Raw genomic sequence first — 20,961 nt, 5'->3', positions numbered from 1 at the left:
TTCTCATATTTTGATATTTCATTTTATGCTTCTTTAATCCAATTTGAGCAAAATTTGCTTTATCTGATTTATGTTTCATATACAGAGACGACATTTTCATCTTTCTCTGCTAAATCAAAAATATATGTATATATATATTTTTCAATTAAACGACAAGCTCGCATTGATGTCTGAGCATTTCATGGGCATTTTATACATACATATATTTATGTTATGGATTTTATATTGTACGCTTGGATAATTTTTTGCAAAGGCTTGCTGAAATCAAAGAGCAAAGCAAAATCAGGGCAAGCACACTCATGTTTGTGTGTGTGTGCGTGTATGTGTATGTGTGTGTGAGAAAATCAGAACTATTTATTTGATTTGTCCGCACAATGATGCCAACTATGAGATGGCGTGCAAAATCAGCAGAAAATTTTCTAAGCGAGACGCAGACAAAAGGCGTCAGCTTTCATGCCACACAGACAACAGACGAGCCCCGTTCTCCTCCCCTCACTCCCCTCGGCTCTTCAGTTGCTACCCAAACTGCTCCAATGGTCGTGTTGTCGTCGCTGACGACCCATTTAATTTGGCAAACGTGCGCAGTTTTAAAGCAAGGGGCAACCACAGCAATAGCAGCAGCAGCACAGACTGTGGCAGCAGCAGCAGGCGACGTGTGAATGATGACACTTTGCATGTTTGCCAAGTCACAAGGCAACGGCTCAGGCTCTGCACTAAATATTGATGAGGGTGCCTCCATACTCCACACTCCACACTTGGTCTCTCGTCTGCTCTGATGGTTAGCAGATGGCAGGCACGTGCAAAGTATGCAACACTTTTTGTCAATTGACATAAATCACAGAGCATATGGTGCGACAGGGACAGCGAACAAGAGCGAAAGAGAGCGAGAGAGTGGTCACATTATAGTTGTTGGACTTTGTTGTTCTCGACGCTGCTTACCAACTCTTGTGGCAGCTAATGTTGACGCTAAAGGGTGCCAATGATGTGATGTGCTCCCACTCCCCATTCCCCACTTCCCACTCCCCAAACTTTAAATACAAACAAGCAAAACACTTACCTTGATCTCGTGTATAAAGTCAGTTTCATCCAGCAAATTAATGCGCACGGACATAATCCGCGAGGGTCGGCAAAGGCAATTCATATTGTTGCCGCCGTTTTGCAGTTGCTGTCTTGTTTGTCTTCTCGTAACTCGTTCTGCCGACTCTTAAGCTAATTGCGTATGCGCCGCGTTGTCCCTCAAAGTTGTCAGCATTTTCGCTTCAAAGGCTGTAAAGATACAGAGAGAGAAAGAGAGAAAAAGTGTAAGATGTGTAGAAAGTGGCAATTAAACTGTGCACATAATTAATAAATAGTTTTTGTTGCCTGTGCTATCATTCAAGTTGCAGCATGTTGCAATTAGCCAACTGTAAACGGGTTTCGCTTTGCGATAAACGACACAAGATAGAAGAAGACGTTGTGTCAACCTTGCCAACGTGGCAGCTTCAGTCTTGTTTTAATAACTCTTTTTTTTGTTGTTGTTGTTGTTGGAATTAGCTCGCATTTCGAAGACATTGCCAGCTACTATCTGTGTCGCAGATCGCAGCAGCAGCAGCAGCAACATCATCAACAACAGCAGCAACAGCAATGGGAGCAGCAGCAGCAGCAACTGATGACAAACCAACAGTCAGCAGTTGCCGCTCCCTAGTCGAGTATTATCATTATAATTTTATAATTGCGGTTGTTGCCAGCGATAACTTTAATATGCACGAAGCAAGCTACAACAACAACAACCAGTACAACAACAACTACAACGAGAACAGCAATAGCAACAAAAGTCACTTAAGCGGATTAGTTAAAGGGCGCTTCTGTGAGCTTCTGCTGTTGCCTAAAAGCAGATTATGTCATTAGAGAGATACTTATAATACATAGCAGAAGACGCTGCCATGAACTGACAACCCCGAGGAACATGGCCAGCAGCTGTGCTCGCTTCTCTCTTTAAGTCTGCGTCTCTTGTTTCTTGTTTCTCTGGTTGCTTCCTCTTTAACTAAGCACTTTTAGGGATTGCAGCTAAAGTAAAATAGGAGCTAATACTGCCTTTTAATGCTGCGTCGCCATGATGTCTATTTAATTAAAATTAAATTTACATAACTGCTTCTTATGCTGCAAAATCCAAGTCTTTATGAACTTTATTTATTTATATGAAAATGCGAGCAAAAAACTAACTTCCAGCTGGTTGAGATTTAGCTTAGATTGCTGCTTTTGGTTTGTGTTTTGGAATTAGTTTTTATAATATATTAATAGCATTTAATTAAAATCTATGTAGCAGATTAGTTTTAATATTTTTTTATTAGTGTTTTTAGTATTTCATTAAAAATCTTTTTATATTATTACAATACTAAAAATATAATATAATATTCCTTTTGATTTTGTGTTACTTTTATCTTTTACTATTATTGTATATTTCTTTCTGTTTTTTTTATAGGTATCAATATTATTACTAATATGTTTAATTTAAAAAGTCCTTCTTATTTGTTTTGGCTAGTATTTTAGTATAAATTTTAGTATATTTTTACTACTACAATATATTTTCTAGTATATACTTCAGTATATTTTTACTAAATTGATTGGCACATGTCATATATAATATACTAAAATATATGCCAGAAAATATATCGTTGAAGTATATTTTCTAGTATATTTTTTACTATTTTGATTGATGTTTATATTTATTTAGTTAATATTTTATTTATTATTCCTTACAGTAATTTTGTTCTAGTATTTCTCCACACTTCTTTCTAACTTTCTACTTATTTTCCCGTAATTACAATTCTAAATGCATTTAATTTTTATATTCTTTCTCGTATTGCAGGAAGTTCCACCAGCAGCTACTTTCATAACAAAGCGAGCTGTTTCATTATTCTAATAGAATTAATCATAGGCTTTGGTGGAAGTATTTGTTCAGCTTGTACTCGAAACGTTGGAGTTAGTTTACTGCTGCACTTATTACACTAATAGATTTAATCCTAGGCTTAGATCTAAGTCTGCTCTTCATATTCATTTCATTTTTTCGACAGAGTCTCTGTGTGTGTGAGTGTGTGTGAGAAAGTACTTCACTATGATATGCAACTGTCAGCCTTTTGTGGCAGCTACTGTGGCAACTACAAAATAATTAATGTACATTCGCATAATGAAAAGCAACGGCGAAAGAGGCAACGGCAAAAAAGGGCAACAACAGCAATAGTCGGCAGTGAGGCATGTTAACATTTCACACATTTCACATGACAGCAAACCTGCTGCACACACGTTGAGCTCTGTATTATTTTGCATACTCGCTGTAGTTGCCATGGAAAAGTTAAGGGAACGGGGAAGGGAAGGTTTCACTACCTGATGATAGTTGCGGCTATGAGATTTGCATGGCTTTTGCTTAGGCTTTCATTAGTTTGCCGCTAACATTGTTGTTGTTGTTTCTCTGGCTGCTGTTGCTGCTGCTGTTGCTATTGCTGGAGTTGTCGCTGTCGTTGTCTTTGTGGCTTGCTAGTGCTGCCTTCATATTTCGCACAGCTGGCACATTTCACGGGAGGCGCCTCTCTCTCGCTCTCTCAAGGCGCTCATTACGCTAATGAAATATTATGCCTAATTAATGGAAAGTCGGACGACTGACTGACAGTCTGTGGAGACCAAAAAGTGACTGACATGTGTCAGACATGTGTCTTTAAGTTGGTCACTCTGTCAACGAGGCAACGCAGCAGCAACGCAATGGCAACAGCAAACTTGCCTCAATTAAAATCTATAAATGTACATAATTCATCATCCGACGAGCATGTGAATGTGTGGCTCTGACAGGCAGGCTATGAATGCCACTGCATGTAATTTTAATTGCAACCAGCAGTTCGTTCAACTTGCCACCAGAGAGTGCGCCACAACGACGTTGCATGCCACACCCACAACTGCCAACAGCCAACAGTCAACTGCCAACAATTTACATTTTGTGCAACGCATTTTTATGACAACATTTACAAATTACTTTAATATGTGTTGCGCGTTGGTCATAAAACGATTGCGAACGCGCAGCAAAAATTCTCACAAAAGTTATTGGCCAAACTTTAAGCTGACAAATCGTCAAGTCAACCGCAAGCTTAAGACATGTGATAAATATGACATTGATCGGTTTTTGAGCGTGCATCCCCGCCATAACTCTCCCCCTCTCTCCCAACGAACACTAAGCATATATTTATCGCTTTGGCATATTTATAGCGTCATATCTTTTTGGTCCTGTATGTGCACAGGACATCATCAGCAGCGCCCAAAAGAGAGCTCGACACCCTCATAATTTCTTTTGCCATCAAATTTATCACCAGCCTCAGCCTCAGACCAAAAGCAAAAGTGGGGAGTTCTTTTTAGGGGCGTGATTTTTGGTCGAAAAGAGCAAAAGGAAAAACTTGGCTTGATTTGTGATAAAGTGCGTGTGGCATTTGCCAGTGGTGTTTGGGACAACCTGATCCTGCCCCATGCCTTTAGTCGAAGCTATTCGCTATTTATCTGACATGGTGGAAGGCAACCCAAACTTTGCTTTCGCATTTCAAGCGGATTTTAGTACATTCTTTGCGCTCTTTTTTTTGTGTGTGTGTGTTGGGTTTATTAATAATAAGTACAGACATACACACTAACACACACACAACGACACACACACACTCATGAGTCATGTCATAAAGTTGACTCCTTGGCTTGACTGCATTCATTTTAGCCGCCTGCTGACGGGCGTATCAATAACTGAAAATGTCTCAAACAGCATTTTGTCATATTTCAATGAATACCGAAACTCCACTCCTCGCCTCTCTCTGCTCTCCTCTCCTTTCTGTTCTGCCCAAGCAGCATTTGATATTTGCGGAAGTATCGTCGTCGTCGTCTGTTTAGCAGCCAAAGCAAACAAACTTTTAGCACATTCTCATACATCTGGCAGCAACGAGGATGATGATGGCGTCTGCTCCAATTCTTGGCCTGAAGATGCCAGCCAGCGCTCACCCAGGCTAAACGAAATTATTTATTACTTTCGTCGCAAATGGCAGGCAGAGGCCTTTTTGCATGGCAGGCAAACGGGGGAAGCTTCGTAGTAATGATGATGAAAAACGTGAAAGCATCGAAAAGTGCAAATGGCAAAAGGTGTAACACACACACACACACACACAGAGTGTTGCCAGAAGGATTGCCAACTACCGCCCTTAGTTCCCCTCTCTACCCTCTTACCCTACCCCACTCCAATTTAATGATGATTAAATGCGACGCCGAGTTTTTAGGAGGAGGCTTCAACACATTTTGTCGGGCAGTGATTTACCTTTTTTCTCTCCTCTCTATTTATTTGAGTATTTTTTTCCTTCCTCCTCTTCTTGTTTGATTTGACTATGAAATTGAAGCTGTGAAGCTCTGCCAATGGCAGTCAAATGAGCTGGAAAATGAAGCAGACTTCGTTTCGTTTCGTTTCGTGTTTTTTGTGCATGATTTATTTGGCCAAACAACTGGCAAGCTAATGATAAGAGAGCGAAGCAAGAGACTTTTATGCAACTAATCAAATTTTATAGACAGCGCAGAGACCGAAACAATTATGTGCAGGCATTTGGAAGACATGTGAATTTATTTATTATTTTGCATGCCAATGTTGCAACACACACACACACAACACAATGACAAACAATTGCTGCCACAAAAGGCATTCTACACGTACGTCGCCACAAGCAGTTGTTGTGTGTTGCATGCCTCAGGCATTTGCAGCAATTAACACGGTCGACGACGTGTCTTTGGCGCCCACTTGTGCCTGCCAAACGTTATTTGCTGCAGTCTTTTTTTGCAGAAGGGGAGTTCCTCGTAATGAGGCAGGACAACTGGCCGAGTTGCCTCTAATTGCATTGACGCAGCACACTTGCCACCTTCCGACTCTCTTGCTCTCTGAAGATTGAGTTGCAGTTAATTATCCTCCGCTTGGCATTTCGATGATTTTAATGATTTGTGTAGCGGTTTTGCCGCAGCAAATATTTCACTTATTTGACTTGTGTCTTGACCAGGTAAACACCCCTGTTCTCCCCCCTCTTCATTCGCTCGAAAGCTGCAACAACTCGTGGAGTGCAATGACACACAAGTTCGTGTGTGCTCTATGAGTATTTATTTACAGTTGCCGACTACGTTGACGACAGCCGCGACAGATGTGTGTGCGTTAATATTTAAGCGGCTGCATGGGAACTTGTTAACACCAACGAGCCAACAACAACAACATCAGCAACGAGGCACCCAGACAAGCCGTCAAGGGAGTTGCGCGTGTGTGTGTATGTGTTGGAGGGGGCGGGAGGAGAAGAGGGGGCAGCCGGTGTTGCAGGAAGCTGACTGCCACTCTGTTGGGCTGGGGTCTGACTCAATCTGACTTTGACGCTGTTCGGATTCTGGTCTGGTCTGGTCTGGGCCACGTGAGTGATTGTCAAGTGGTTGACGCTGCAGACAAATGAAATTCGCTTAAAGTGCGCCGCAGCAGTCGCTGATGCTGTCGCAGTTGCTGTTGCAGCCACGTCTAGGACAACTTGACTTGAGGGGGCGTGACTCGGCTGCCAGGCGAAGCTGCCAGCTTTATGTTATTTTTCTTGCGTTTTTCACATGGCCATGCACAGGGTTACGTACGCCACAAGGCGTGGCAAGCAAGCCCACATACACACATGTCTATAAGTGGCAAATACGCTGTCAAAGCCAAACTAAAAATAAAGACTTTAATATGCGGTTAATTAATGGTGAAGACATTTAAAGAAAGTACGAAGCAATCTTTTTATTACAATTTCCCCCAACAAGTTCATTCTCTTACTTAATAATTATTATCAAGAATATATAAAAATATAATAGAGTATTTAATGTGCGTTTTTTAAGAGCAGGATTGCAAGACAAGAACTTTTTTGCTGCCCCCGCTGCCAAGTTTTTGTGACTTGCGCGTTTCTGTTGCATGCATTACGCGAACATTTTTATAGAAAAATCTTTCTTCTTTCTTAATGTGGCACAAGGCAACGCAACGCGAGGGAAGCTTGGGGGCATGTGAAACTGTAAAATAGAATCAGCTCATTCGTCATGTTTGCGGAAAATGCATTTTATTTTCTATTCGGCAAGGCACATGCGTGAAAATTACTTTATTTTTAATGACTATGATGAGAAAGGCGCTGCTGACGAAGATGATGACGATGATGATGACGTTGATGATGATGATGGACTGCTTTGAGTCAGAGAGACTAAGGCTAAAATGGCACAGTTGCACATTGCTGAACTGAACTGAGCTGCATTTGCATCTGACAGATACAATGCCTTTTTCCTCAGCTTCAGATTCAGCTTCAGCCTCAGTCCCAGGCTCAAGTCCATTATGAAGAGAAGAAAAAAAACAGTTGAAAGCGTGGGCGTTTTTGCTTTTTACTGTTGTTGTTTCTGCAGTTGATTGTTGTTGCTGTTGCTGTAGCTGGCTGCTGTGCATGTCATTAACTTTATGAGTGCTTAAATGTTGTGGGCTGTTCTTGAGTAAACCGGTACTAGCTCAAGGTAACGGAAGCTGCAATTGCATATGCAACAAAATGATTTCAACAAAATTGCCAGTTAGTCTACATAGAGTAGTACTTCTCTCTCTCTTCAGCTCTGCTCTAGCTGATTGACATTTATTATCGTATGCACAGAATAAAACTGCTTTTTTTGGCTGGTGAGTAATTCTCCAAAGTGTTTCACTTGCCGCCAAACAATAAACCAGATATTGCCGGCAAAAGCATAAATTTTCTATGCCTAGCATGGGAAAGTAGGCGAAAGACGAAAGCCGAAAGCCTTCAACGTTGTTTTGTCGCACACGTGTTACAAATTTTATATGAGCAAACAATTTTCATGGCGCTCCAAGAAAGGAGGAAAGAAAAAAAAAAATAATATAAACGCACAACAGATAAAGCCAAATACTCGGAGGAGCAGAGTAGACTTTTCTCTCTCTGTGCTGACGGCATTTTTATATATGTATGCGTACAGGAAAAATGTCGTAAAAAAGTTTTACGATCAAACATTGCACTTTATGTGCTTTTATGTAAAATTACCGTACAACATTGGCAACATTGTCAGCTGAGCTGTAAAAGTAGCAGCAGCAGCAATAGGCAACAGCTGAAGGTGCAGCTTAGAAGCGACTCCTAGCTCCCATTCCCATTTCTATTCCCATTCCCATTCCTACTCCCAAGTCCCAGTCCAATATCACGAGGCAATCGGGCAAAGTTGCCTCCCTCACACCCTCTACATTTTCAGCTGCTGTTGCGGGGTAAATCCAATTTACTTATTTGCCTGTCTCTCACTACTGTCCCGCTCTACATACATATGTATATTTAAAGCAGGCTGGCAGCCAACGGGGCGTATGCTTAATATGCGATATGACTTCAATTAGCGTCTGGCAATGAAATTGCTGAGCTGCTTTTAATGTCATCATTTTATGACCAGCTCACACATCGTTCTTCCCTCCTCCCCTCTCGTGTTTTGCATTGAATTTCACACTCTTTATGCTGCATTATAAGCAACAACAAAAACAACACGGAATTTATGGCCAAGGGCAAAAGGGCTTTTATCTTTTGGTCAACAGACGTTTCACTCGCTGGTGTCTGGTAACTCATAAAATTTATGCCACAAAACGTTTCCATTCTCTGGGGAACAACTCTTGTTGCTGTTGCTTTTGCTGTTGCCCATTAGCTTGTCCCATTAGAGGAGCATAAAACATTTTTGCGGGCCAAATCAATGGCCATGTCAAAAGTGTCAAATGTTTCGGATCAACCTGCGCCTCATTTGCACATTAATAAGCATATTATTTAAATTTGATTGTCAACAGCAGCAGTCGAAGTGCCCTAAGGCACAACAGGTTTTCTTTTCGATTGACCCATTTCTCGCTCTTGTGGCCAAGTTCAGTGACTCGCATCTTAAAATGTGGGACACAAATTCTCAAAGCAACATTTGCATAATTTATAAATGTTGTTCGTACGTTCATTCTTGTTCATTTTCTCGTTATAATTAACATAATTACTAATTAGAAATGCCATGCCATGTGGCTAATAAAAAACGATACGCTGCAGTGAACCATATAAATGCAGTTCGAATGCGGATTAGTAAATGGTAAACAAAAAAATTGAAATTTTTTTTCGTTGCACATGCCAACTGGTAAATCCCAATTTTTTTCGTTGTTGCTGAAAGTTAATCAGGCTTGCTGGCTTTATGCGGATTGGAATTGAAAGCCCATCAAAGGCTGCTTCTCTTTTGTGTTGCGTTGTGCAACGAGTCACAAACGATTTGAATGTCAATTTGACATAGAACATGCCCGATTATGCAACATAAATCGACAAAGGCAAAGCCACAAAAGAAAGGCTTTAAAAAAATGCCATATGCGAACTAAGTAAGAGTCTTTTTTTGCCAGTTGTCGCCAATTGTCGCAGTTGCCGCATGTTGCAAGTATGCCACGCAAATAGGTGTCTATGGGGAATCGGGTCAGCAGACAATGTCAGCAGCATTTGCCGTTGCACACAAAATTTGCATTGCATTAATTTGCGACAGTCGCGAGACCAGTTTCGCCAATCCTCCAGAGAGTTTGCCGTTTGCAAACGCGAGCCCTAATGAGCAAATGGCCCAAAACTAAAACCTGCAAAACTGCGGGCGAAATGTGGAGCAAAGCGGCTTGGCAAAGAGCTGAAATATTTACTGGCTGTTTGGCGATAATGAGCTTCGCTTTTTGCTGCAGTCTGCATTTGGTCAGCAGTTGTTGCAAGTATTCCTGGCCTCTCGACGACAGACCAATTGGCTGACGACTCAATTACAATTTCTCTGCCTCTCTCTCTCTGTTTGTTTGTTTGTTGCCCTCAAGTCGTTGGCCCTTTTGCGCAATTGGTGAGTTGTTGTTTTTTTTGCTGTTGCTGTTGCTGTGTTGAAGTCGAAGCGTTCGCTTGCGGTTATTTAATACACTTTGCTGTGGTTCCTCTTCCCGGTTGCAATCTCTTTCCCTGTCTCTGTGTCATTCAGCTGGGTGTAAATAATCGACCAGCTCACTTTGTGGTTTATGCGTTTTACTTAATTACCAATTTGGATTTTAAATGCCCTTTGATGTGGCCAGGCGAGGCCTGTTTGATAATGATGTATGTGTAGTTAGTTACATCGTAACATTATTCAGAGTACAGAGTATGGGTGTCATTTCCTGTCTGCCTCCCCTTTTGATGTGGGCGGCAAGCTTGTTGCTTGTCGCTCGCTCGTTTCCTGTATGTGTGTGTGTGTCTCGGTGTCTTGGTGTCTTGGTATTTTCTTTCTGCAGAGATAAACTAATTCAGCGCACATAAATCAAAATGCAATTTGTTCTGCGCAAAGGGCAAAAGCTAATAACTAAACAAACTGCGGGCTCACTAAATCAACGTTGCCGCACGATAAACCTGGCAACAGTTTCGCGTCTCTCACATCTCGCATCTCCGTCTCCGTCTTCGTCTCGCATCTTCGGGACAACATTTACCCCAATGATGCTCGATGTTGCCGTCGATGCGGATGCTGATTATGATGTGCCTCGCTTGCTGTGGTTGTCTTTTGCTTGTGGGCAGACATAGAGCGTGATGTTCATAATTTATTAGCTGACAAAACAAATTCATTATGAAATGATAAGGCAAAGGCAGCAGAGTCAAGAAATTGTCATGCTTATGATGAGGCGGCATGCCAAAGAGATAAAGTCAGGATGAGGAGAAGAAGCACAAGAGATGGGAACGTTGCATAAAAGAGTTGCAGATTCGACACATGTCTAGAGACTGAGAGAGAAACACTGAGAGAGAGAGTGAGAGCTCGTCTCGCATACAAATCAAGCGATGAGCACGTGACAAAGGTATTCACTAAAGATAGACACGTGACAGCTAATCCTGTCACGCAAATCACACTTAACTCGTTTTTCGTTTTTCTCCCTTTTGTCAGAAAGCGCACGTAATTAAACAGAGATTAGAGATGGTCACGTGAGAGAGCGAACATCTCGGTTTTCCCTCATGTGTGTGCAACGAATCCGATTGTTTACAGTCGTAAATTTATGTTATTTTTAGCCAAAAGAAAATGTGTGCTGTGTGTGTGCCATCCATTCGCTGACAATGGCAGCCGAGAACTTCAGTCCGAGTCTCATAAAATGCCAAAATGACGTCGAGCTGACAGTTAGTACATTTCAAGCTGAAACTGCTGCTGATTGCTGCTACAGCAGCAGCAGCAGCAGCAGCTGCTGCTCATCAGCAGCAGGATCTTGGCATTACAAGCTTTAATAGACAAGCACATCGCACATCGCTGAATAAGATTAATGAAGCCGTTTAAAACGCTTTTGGTTGTTTATCATGCCGCATTCTCGCAGTCGCCAAGACAACACTTAGGTGCTGTGGCTAATGTGCTGCCGCTGTTGCTGCCACAGATGCGACTATAGTCTCTCAGTTCTCTTGTCTGGCCATTAGTTGACGTCGAATCGTGGCCAGCAACAGGCAACAAAAGGCAACAGGCAACAGGCTTTGGCCGTGGCTTATTAAGTCGCCATAAACCATAAGCTCACGTTTCCTTCATAGCGGAAAATATGTTTAATAAAAGCGGCATCTAAAACTCTGAGCTGCTGATAAATGCCTGTGGGCGTGACAACTGCCGCCCAGCTGCCCGGCTGCCCCAAGCTGGCCAGCTGCCAAGCTCCGAGCTCTCCCTCTGATTAGCCAGACATGACCCAAAAAAAAAAAAGAACCAGCGACGACGTCCACGACTTGCCTCGAAGTTCAAATGTAAACGACATTTGCTGGCACTGCAATTAAAATGCTGCCATCGGACTGCCTCTAGTTGCTGCCTTCATTGCCTCCGTTGCGGATTGCGGCCTGATGAGGCGTGCAGCATTTTGATGGCCAAACACGTAGAGCTTGACAATTTTTTGTGATTTTTTTCGTATTTATTTTTTTCCATTGGCTTTTTTCCAGGCAAGCAGTCGACAGTCAGCAAGAGTCTAGAGAGCCAATGGCAAGGTAGGCGTCTGTGTGCGCTGTATATTTTATTGGTCCCATAGATCTTTTTGGTACGATAACGAGTTTGATTTGTACTCGAAAGCAACTGAAACGGGTTATGATTGACTGACAGACAGACCAAGAGACTGACTGACTGACTGCCTGGTTTTGCTTCGGCTTCGGCTTATGCCAGCGACATTGGCTTAATACGATGGCAACCAAGTTGACGGACAGCCAGGCAACTTCAACTACAATTCTGTGACTCTGACTGCGATTGCGACTGCCTCGTCGGATTGTCGGATAGTCGGCTTGAAGTGTGCCCCGACAAGGCGCAGGCGAACATAGTTTGTTATAAAATTAATGACCCTCATTTTGTATTCAAGTGTTATCGAAATGATTGCCGTAGATTCTTGGGCCTATCGAAAATAATAAAATTTACAAAAATAACACAAAATAAATGGGCTTGGCCTCATGATATATTATTGGATGAATATGTGAATATCTGCTATAAATTTAGTCTGCCAATTAAAAGCATATAAAATGCGCCTCATTAGTTTTTAAAGTGCTAAGCATATTGGATTGGATAATATTTAGGTTTTAAATGCTAGACTGCCCTTTTACACAAGCTGTTTGCAATTGCGGCGCACGTCGCACGGGGCGTATGAGTGCTATGTGCAACGCCTAACAATAGTTTCGACACCTCATTTCTTTAACATGCCACATGGCTCTCGTTGCTCCTCTTTCTCTTTCTCTCATTCTCTCTTTCTCATACACTTGTCTAGGCGTTGCCTCATGTAATTTGCTAGCCAGATAAATATCTTGCAGCTTATCACGATGTCTTAAACTGCCAGCTACAACATGGCTTTGGCTTTGCTTTTGCTGCCTGCTGCTTGCTGCTGCCTTTGATGGGAATAATTTATGTGAAGGTTAGTTGCAGACTCACACGAAAATTGCAAGACAGCTGCAGCGGCAGCCAAGACAGTGCATTGCCGTGGGGCACAGGCAGGAGATGGAGGAGAGACTGCAAGGCGTTTACTTTCACAAGTCAACACGTGAGGCAAGAGTACGCGGATTGCAGCTGAGTAACGGGGCGCATTGTACGCGCGCTGCCTGACCTCATTTGTGGGCGCAATTTGCAGCGCAAAATCTGTGGCAACTAGCTGGACGATGTGGCGGCTAACTGTGGCAAGTTTAACCAAGCATTGCGCTTGCATTCATTAACAACAAATTGTGAACGAAATGTGCATTAAATAAAATGTTATAAGCATATATACACACAAGCAACGCTTTTCATGCCTTTGCTTGGGCTTTTGTGCCGGTCAAGTTGCCAATTTGGCAAAAGCGTGAAATGCGCAGACCGCATGGAAAATGGAAAAACCTGCTCCACATAACATAGAAGTAATAACAACAACGAGAATAACCGCAACCGATAGCTGGCGATAAACAATATATGTATATAGAGAACGAACTGTGTTCGACACTGCGCTACAAGTTTATATGTGTTCACAAGTTAAGCCAGCTGATATGTTAATTGAGAACATGTATCTGACATGCAGCAGAGAGGAGAGTGCAGAAATTTGCTGTTATGACAGCTGAATTGAAGTATACCCCATAAAGCGCCAAAGAAATGCGAATTATATGACTGTGCTTGGCAAATGAAATGAAATTCGCATTAGAAGGCGCAAGAAATCGCATAATGATGCCATTTAGATGTTGTATCTGACACATAAATGTAGCTGGCAACTCTTTCAATTTACGGAAAATTTTTAATGCCAAAGCAATCGAGTTATATTGAGGCACAGATAGCGAATGGATTCAATAGAAATATATATGTATTTATGCAATCTCAATGATTATGAGAATGCATTCGAAATTCAAGTTATAATGCAGTTAAGATAGTGTATCTAACAGAAGAAAGGCGCGCCAGCTGTTTGAGCTGCAGTGATTTTCTGCCCATCATAAATCGTGTTCGACTGCAGTTAAGATAATGCAACGAAGAGGGAGAGATATAGAACAAAAGCCTCATGAGGTAGTTATTATGACAGCTGTTTTTACTTCGAGTGTGGGTCATAAAGTATATTAGAAATCGACTTGTATTACATTTGAGCGATAATGTATCTGAGAGATACAACTACTCGTGCTTATTGCTGGGCAATTAGATTGAAAGCTTTGCTCTACATTTACAGGGTATTAGCGCAGTGATTCATGGGCATAAATCAAAGCAAAATAAATTGTGCAAAGCATTGCATGAGAGAATTCCATAAAGCCAACACTCGACTTCGAGTTCGAGTTCTGGGGGCGTTTCGTTCTACGCACCTGCTTCTGCTTCTGCTTGGTGGCAGCCAACAGGTAGCCTAGAGGCGAACTCAAGGCAGTGGCAATGGCAGTGCCAGGCCACAGACAGCTGCCGAACTGGTAGCTCGAGTTGGGCATACAAATGAGGAAGGCGCGCGCGTACACGAAGTCAGCGACGTCGCACGTGCTTTATGCTAATTATTTGCTTGGAATTGGGCGTGGGTTGAGCTGGAAAAGAAGTATCGAGAGGCTGGTTGTTTAGCAATCAATTAATGAAGCATTGCATAAAAAAAAAATTCCGTAGAGTTATGCGTGTATGATTCCATTTTGTATGCTGTAATTAAGCGGCTGACAGACAACGTTGCGTATGCGCAATGTCACTCACTGCAAATTAACATCAAATGTCAGCTCATGCTGCGGTCCTCTGTTGCTCTGTTGCTGTGGCAAACTGATTAAAGTCAAACTGTGAAGCGCTGTGCAACGAACTGTGGAACGAGCGTTGTCAGCTTATGGGTAATCATGTGCGGCTTGGACTTGGCATTAGACACACAGCCAACAACAACGTTGTCGTGCGACGTTTGTATCTGTATCTGAGAGTCTGTGTATCTGTATCTGTATCTCTGTCTATGTCTGTATCTCTGTGTCTATGTCTTTTTCTCTGCCCGCTTGTTGTGCGAGTTCAAGTTCAAGTCATGTGCAGTTGCTGCCTCGCATTGCTTTTAATTAAAAGTAATGCGCGCCGTTTAGCTAAAATGTTTTCCCTCACTTCTCCCTCAATTTCCCTGGTTCTTTCTCTTTTTTTTGGGGTGGGTGCACAGCGAAGTGAAGAGAAACCATCATCAGCATTAGAAGCTTGGCATTCTTTTATTTTCGTACACGCTGCGGGTCTCTCGCGGTTATTTATTTGATAGCTTTGGCAGGCAACCAACCAACCAACCAACCAACGAGCCAAACCAACCAACAAGCGACCAGCAGCAGGCCAGTTTGAGCCGGGTCCGTCAGCTTTATTCTTTTTTTTTTTATTTTTTGGTCAAATCACAGCAGGCGTCTGTGGCTGCTGCTGCTTGGTTTTTGGACGTTCGGAAGGGGGCACATTGATTGCTGTTAAAAACTGAAAACCGTGCCTGAATTATGCGTTCAGCCAGCAGAAATGGAATCAGAACAGCATCAGCAGCAGCAGCAGCAGGCTATACGCGGGGGCCGCAAGTTTAATGCTCGAAATATGCAAAATCATGAGTCTGCGTTGATTTTAAATTGTATCATTAAAATGTAGAGGCGAACCGAACATAGTCCAACAGCAACCAACAGCAGCCGCAAACAGTGCCCAGCAGCATAATGAAACACCAACAACACTAACAACGGCAACAACAGCGGCAACAACACCGCAAGCAAAGCAAACAACTAACAACGTAAAGCTCTATAGAGAATATTTTCGGTGTGTGTTTAATTTTTTCCGGCTTGTTCATTACAAATTTTGATTGAACCTCGACTGACAACGGGACAGACAGCCAGACAGCCGGACAACTGAACAACCCAACTCCGTGGGGGCACAGACAACTCGCTCTGGGGCAGATCAATCAATTTTTTGGCTGCTAATAAATTGTTCAAGCAGTCGAACGAACGAAAAACAAAAAAAAAACAAATATTCCTAGAAAAATAAACAAATTTAACATTTTGGCAGTTGTAGCAATTATAAATGAAATATATACAGAGATTGTGATTTTTTTTTTTTCGGTGTTGGTTTGCTTTTCAGACTTGTTAATTTAATTTATTTTGTGTGTCTAATTAAAAGCTGGAACACATCGGCTTTATTCGTTTGATGTGGCTGCCCTCCTTTGTTTGTTTAACAATGCGAAATCTATCTATAAATAATTAGAAAATAAACACTATCTATATTCATTTACAAGACAAAGCAAATTGTAATTATAGTTGACAAAATGTAACTAATTATTTTCTATGAATTGGCAACTAACATAAATAAATAAAGTTCCCACGTTCCCAGTTCTCCCCTTGGCAGTATTTCAACATGTATTCCGATTGAATTTTCTCATATGTAAAATAATAGTCGTATATCAATTTTCAATCAAATTTCGTGCTGTTGAAATTTATGCGCACTCAATAAACGCATTTGAAATTGACGTTTTTGCATTTCTGTCTGTTAGATCAGTTGGCCATTTATTTGTAGTTGTAGCAATTGCATTTTATGCAAACGACAGTTTGTTACAATTTATGGGCAAACTGCTAGCTAGCTAGCAGTCGACGGGTCGTATGCGCAATGCCATTTTGCGCAATGCAAATGAAATGAAAATTGTGCAAGTACAAGCTACAAATTACAGTTATTTCATTCGATGCACATGCATTTGACACTTTTTTCACTCATACTTTTACGGCCGGAACTGGAAAATGCTAAAAACACGTCTCAAAAGGCGCAACAAAAGCCAGTCAGCTGCTATTAGCTGCTATTTCAACGTACTTTTTGTTTTATAGTATTGTTGATTTTTCCTCGCACTCTTTGTTTTTGCTGCTGGCAGTTTTTCACGCTGTTAAGTCATTCTTGAGATGCTCGATTGCTGATTTCGCACTCTCGAAGCAGGAGCTGCTGCTCGCTTCGACTGCCAATTGATTGCTTGAGTCATACTTGAGCCAAACACCAACGGGTTTAAGTTGGAGCAACACAACAGCAGCCACAGCCAAAGCAATGGCAACAAACATTTATATGGCATTTTGAGTGCTCAGTCGCCAAACCGGGGCATTCAGCCCCTGTCCCCCAGTTCAATGTGGCTTTGGCAGCGCCAACAAATTGCCACTCCAAAGGTGTTGCTGCCGCCTGTCGCATGTTGTCGTTGTCACCGTCGCCTTTGGGCATGCTGTTGTTGCCCGTTTTTTTCGTTTTAGTTTGGTTTGGTTTTATCGCTGACACAACAATGGGGTAGCTTTTTGGCAGGCAACATGATATTTGGTACTCTAGTCGTATACGTAATATTTGATTTGCAATTTCTATTATAGCTCGCAGCGCTCTCGATTGGCAATTTACAATTTTGCAGCTTGCGCTTCGAGTTGATTGAACTGTCAATAGCCAGCGGATATTTAGACAATAATTGTGCTAATTTCGTTTTGCATTCGCTGCATTTATGAAAGCCCAAACTCCAGCTCCAACTCGAGGCGCCACTTTGCCTAATTAAATTGCAAACTGCGCCTCGTGCCACACTCACACACTCACACAGAAAATTTACGGTCTGCTTATAAATATTTTATATGATTTGGCTCAGTTAATGGCTGGAGTCATAGTCTTCGTCGTCGTCGTCGTCGTCAGGTTAATGACATTTAATTGGCCTGCACTCGATATCGAAGAGAGGGAGAGGAAGAGGGAGGCGGGCAGTGAACGGAAATTGACCAATTGACATACATTTTTAAAGAGCCATACTACAAACCGATCCCGTAATTGGCCGCAATTTATGTGTCGCTCCTCCCCCCCAAACCCCGACCCCCCCAACTCGAGGCCGAGTCTCAGTCTTCAGTTTGCAATTTGCCTTTAGTGGCTCTCAGCTATTGCCTTTGTCCTGGCCTCACTTACATTTGCAGCTTATTAAATATTTATTCTCGGGGACTCTCATCTCGTCTCCCGCGTTGTGGGCGTGGGCGTGGCGGGCGCCCAGCTATTTAATATTATTCTATTGGCACAAAGGCCGTGGATAATAATAAAAAAAAAAGAATAACTTCACGTTTCTTCAGACACAGCAAAACTATAATAAAAAAAAATGTTTTGCTACGACAAAGGCAAACAAAGAGCAAAACAAACAAAATCATAAAATAAGAAAAAAAATGCCGCACTTTTCATAAGCGCTGCGAAAGATTTTGCAATTTATTTCGCTTGAGTCATGCCACGCAATTGTCTGAGCAAAAGCAAAGCTAAAGTTGCACAAAAAAAAAAGCAACGAAAAAAAGTTTTTATTACTTCAATCTAACGGCAACCCGCACCGAAAAACGCCAAGACAAAACTCACTTTTGACTTTAACGGAGCTCACAGCGACGTCTGAGATCCCCAACACAACCTCAAACCCGAACTCGAACCCGAACCCAAACTCAAACTCAAACTCAAAAAAACTGGAACCCAAACGCCGCTGGTGTCAAGGTTAAGCGTTTGCCGGCACGAGCGTAACCAAAAATTCAGGTCAGTTGCGGCTTTACTCTGATTCCCTCGCCCCCCTTGCTCCCTCGCATCGCGATTCTTATTCTTTGCAGCTTGACAAATGTGTTATCATAAATTTGCAAATGAATTTTTCGTGGTCAAAAATAACTGCGCGATTTATATTCATTAGCAAATGAATAGTTTGCAGTGCTTACAGCTCGCATCATAGAAATTATTATTCGGTATCTTTAACAACTTTCTGTTTGCGGCATGCAGTTTCGCTCCTTAAGCAACACTTTGATTCAGGTAGATACAAAAAAAACAGCTTGGGAAATTATGAGAAGATGTACAAGCTTGGTGAGATCATTGATGAGTTGTTTCTTTTAGCTGGGAACTTGACTTTGCAACAGTCGAGTGGAAATTTAATGGCTGACTGAGAAATATTTATCAAAATTAATTAGCGATTAATATGGTCTTAAGTGGAAAGCTATGATTTTTAATATACTTTAATTTTATTTATGGAATCTTGTCTTTGACTCAAAAAATGTATTAGGTGATGAAATATTGCAATAATCATTTTAAACATTTTTAAATTAAAAAATGTATTTGATAGTTTCGATAGAGATCTTAATCATAAATAGTTAAGTGCCACACTTATTAACTATTAACTTCACTATTGTAATTAGTTGGCTTATTATTTTACACTATAAATTAAATTTGTATTTTTAGATTTACATTTAAGTTATAGACTCAAAAAAAGACAAAAAGCCACATTTTATATTTTCTTTAAAAAGATAAAAGATAAAAACAGTGTGCCCAAATAATTCAAACAGGGATTTTTATATCGATGATTTATTGGTAACGTTAGAGATGTGATATCCTTCTATATATAATAATTAGCAATTGCTAAGGACCTATTAAATTTCAAGACTTAAATCTTTAACTTCATTTGTAAGTGTATGTTAGCTTCTGTGAGTCAAGAACTCTGATTTCAGTTGATTTTTATTAATTATAGTAACGCAGATACATCGATTACATTGGAGATGTGATATCGTACCATATCTTAGGTTATATTTAATGATTTATGAAATATCAAGACCTAAATATTAAACTACATTTTTTAGTGTAGGCGTTATTCGGAGACTCAAAAACTATGAGCTTTGTATATTTTATAAATATGATATCGTATATAATAATGCATCGATTACCTAAGAACTGTGATATCATATGATATATTTGGCAGTCACAAATGATTTATGAAACTTGTACATTTTTTAGTGTATGCCTTATTCGGTGAGTCAAGAACTCTGTGCGCTGTTTTCATAAGTGATCGTATATGTTTCACAGCAATTATGGACACCGAGCGAGCTGTTGATTGTGGGTGGGCAATTGCAATTAATCAAATCTGGTGCGCAGATAACTGGCCAACAGGCAACTTTATATGCCTGGCTGGGGACTCTGACTTGATTTTGATGTGCTGTCAATGTTTACTTTGCTCTGACCTCGCCGAGTCACATCATTAATCATAAGGCGCGACTTGAATTTAACTCAACTCAACTTCGAGTTGTTCTTGGCCAGTTTAAGAGTCGTCGTAAGCCTTGTTGCTAATTAATTTTTCAACAAAACTTGATGGCCAGATAGCCCAAGTTACTACATTTTGGCACTCTGCAAATTAGCAGCTTTACACTTTTAATTTCTCGTCGCTCTTTTGGTTGCCGCAAGCGAAAGTGCCAAACACGAAAATAAATTTCAGTTTCTTTTTTGTTTCCCAGCCAGAGATTAACCACAGCTCAACACGAGATTTCAAGCAACAAAAATACTTAATGAGTTTTTGAGTAGCTGAGAAATTATTGATTAGTCCACATGTATTTCTTTTTTTGTGTATCTCATCTTTTGAGCAACTTTAAGCCAAATTGCGGCTAAAGTTTGATAGCTATTTGTGGGTTAGTGTGTTGCCGCAATGAGGTCGAGCTGTAACTATATCAAAAGACTTTCCGCAAGTCATAAGCTGCAGCCAGATTTATGCCAAGCCATTTAACATTTGACTTGAACATAGTTCGAAGCACTTTTTTCGTGTGTTCGAACGAATTTACGATCGCAGCACTTGCAGCAACAGCAACAGCAACAACAGAAGAAGCAGCATATGATCATAAAATGTGTAGGAAAAACATCAGTGTATAAAAATAACGCACAAGACTTTTCCATTTACATAGTTAAAAGTCAATGCCGCATAATTTAACAGGAAATCATTAAGCGTGCCGCCGACGATGCATTTAAAAATAATTCACGCCCGATTCCGATTCCGAAATTCTCTCGATCTGAACAGACATCGTGGCAGTGTCTAGAATTAGAATTAGAACTGTAAACAACATGTGTGTGTCTGTGTGTGAGTGTGTGTGTGTGTTGACTAATTGATTGACTTGCTGCAGTTGACTTGATGGTGGTCTGCTTTCCTCCTCCTCCCCTTCTTCACATTTCTCAGCATTGCAACTGCATCAAAATTATGGCGTTGGCATTCAATTCATCGCTGAGCTCGCTTGATGGATTGCCAGACACATT

The 20,961-nt window shown here is 41.2% G+C and overlaps 1 protein-coding gene across 6 annotated transcripts in view; it reads right to left on the bottom strand.

The window, feature by feature from the left end:
- The window catches only part of LOC117573699 (band 4.1-like protein 4), a 63,582-nt gene that overhangs the window by 35,684 nt on the left and 6,937 nt on the right, over positions 1-20,961 (bottom strand). For all 6 annotated transcript variants that reach the window (XM_052006471.1, XM_052006469.1, XM_052006466.1 and 3 more), the window contains exon 2: positions 1,058-1,266. In XM_052006471.1, the coding sequence (XP_051862431.1) occupies positions 1,058-1,141 (84 nt within the window). In that variant the 5' untranslated portion in view covers positions 1,142-1,266. The remainder of the gene's footprint in view (positions 1-1,057; positions 1,267-20,961) is intronic.

This window comes from Drosophila albomicans, chromosome 2R (assembly GCF_009650485.2).
Source record: "Drosophila albomicans strain 15112-1751.03 chromosome 2R, ASM965048v2, whole genome shotgun sequence".
NCBI lineage: Eukaryota > Metazoa > Arthropoda > Insecta > Diptera > Drosophilidae > Drosophila > Drosophila albomicans.
Note: the sequence above shows the minus strand (reverse complement) of the source record. Positions and strands in the feature narration are given on the sequence as shown.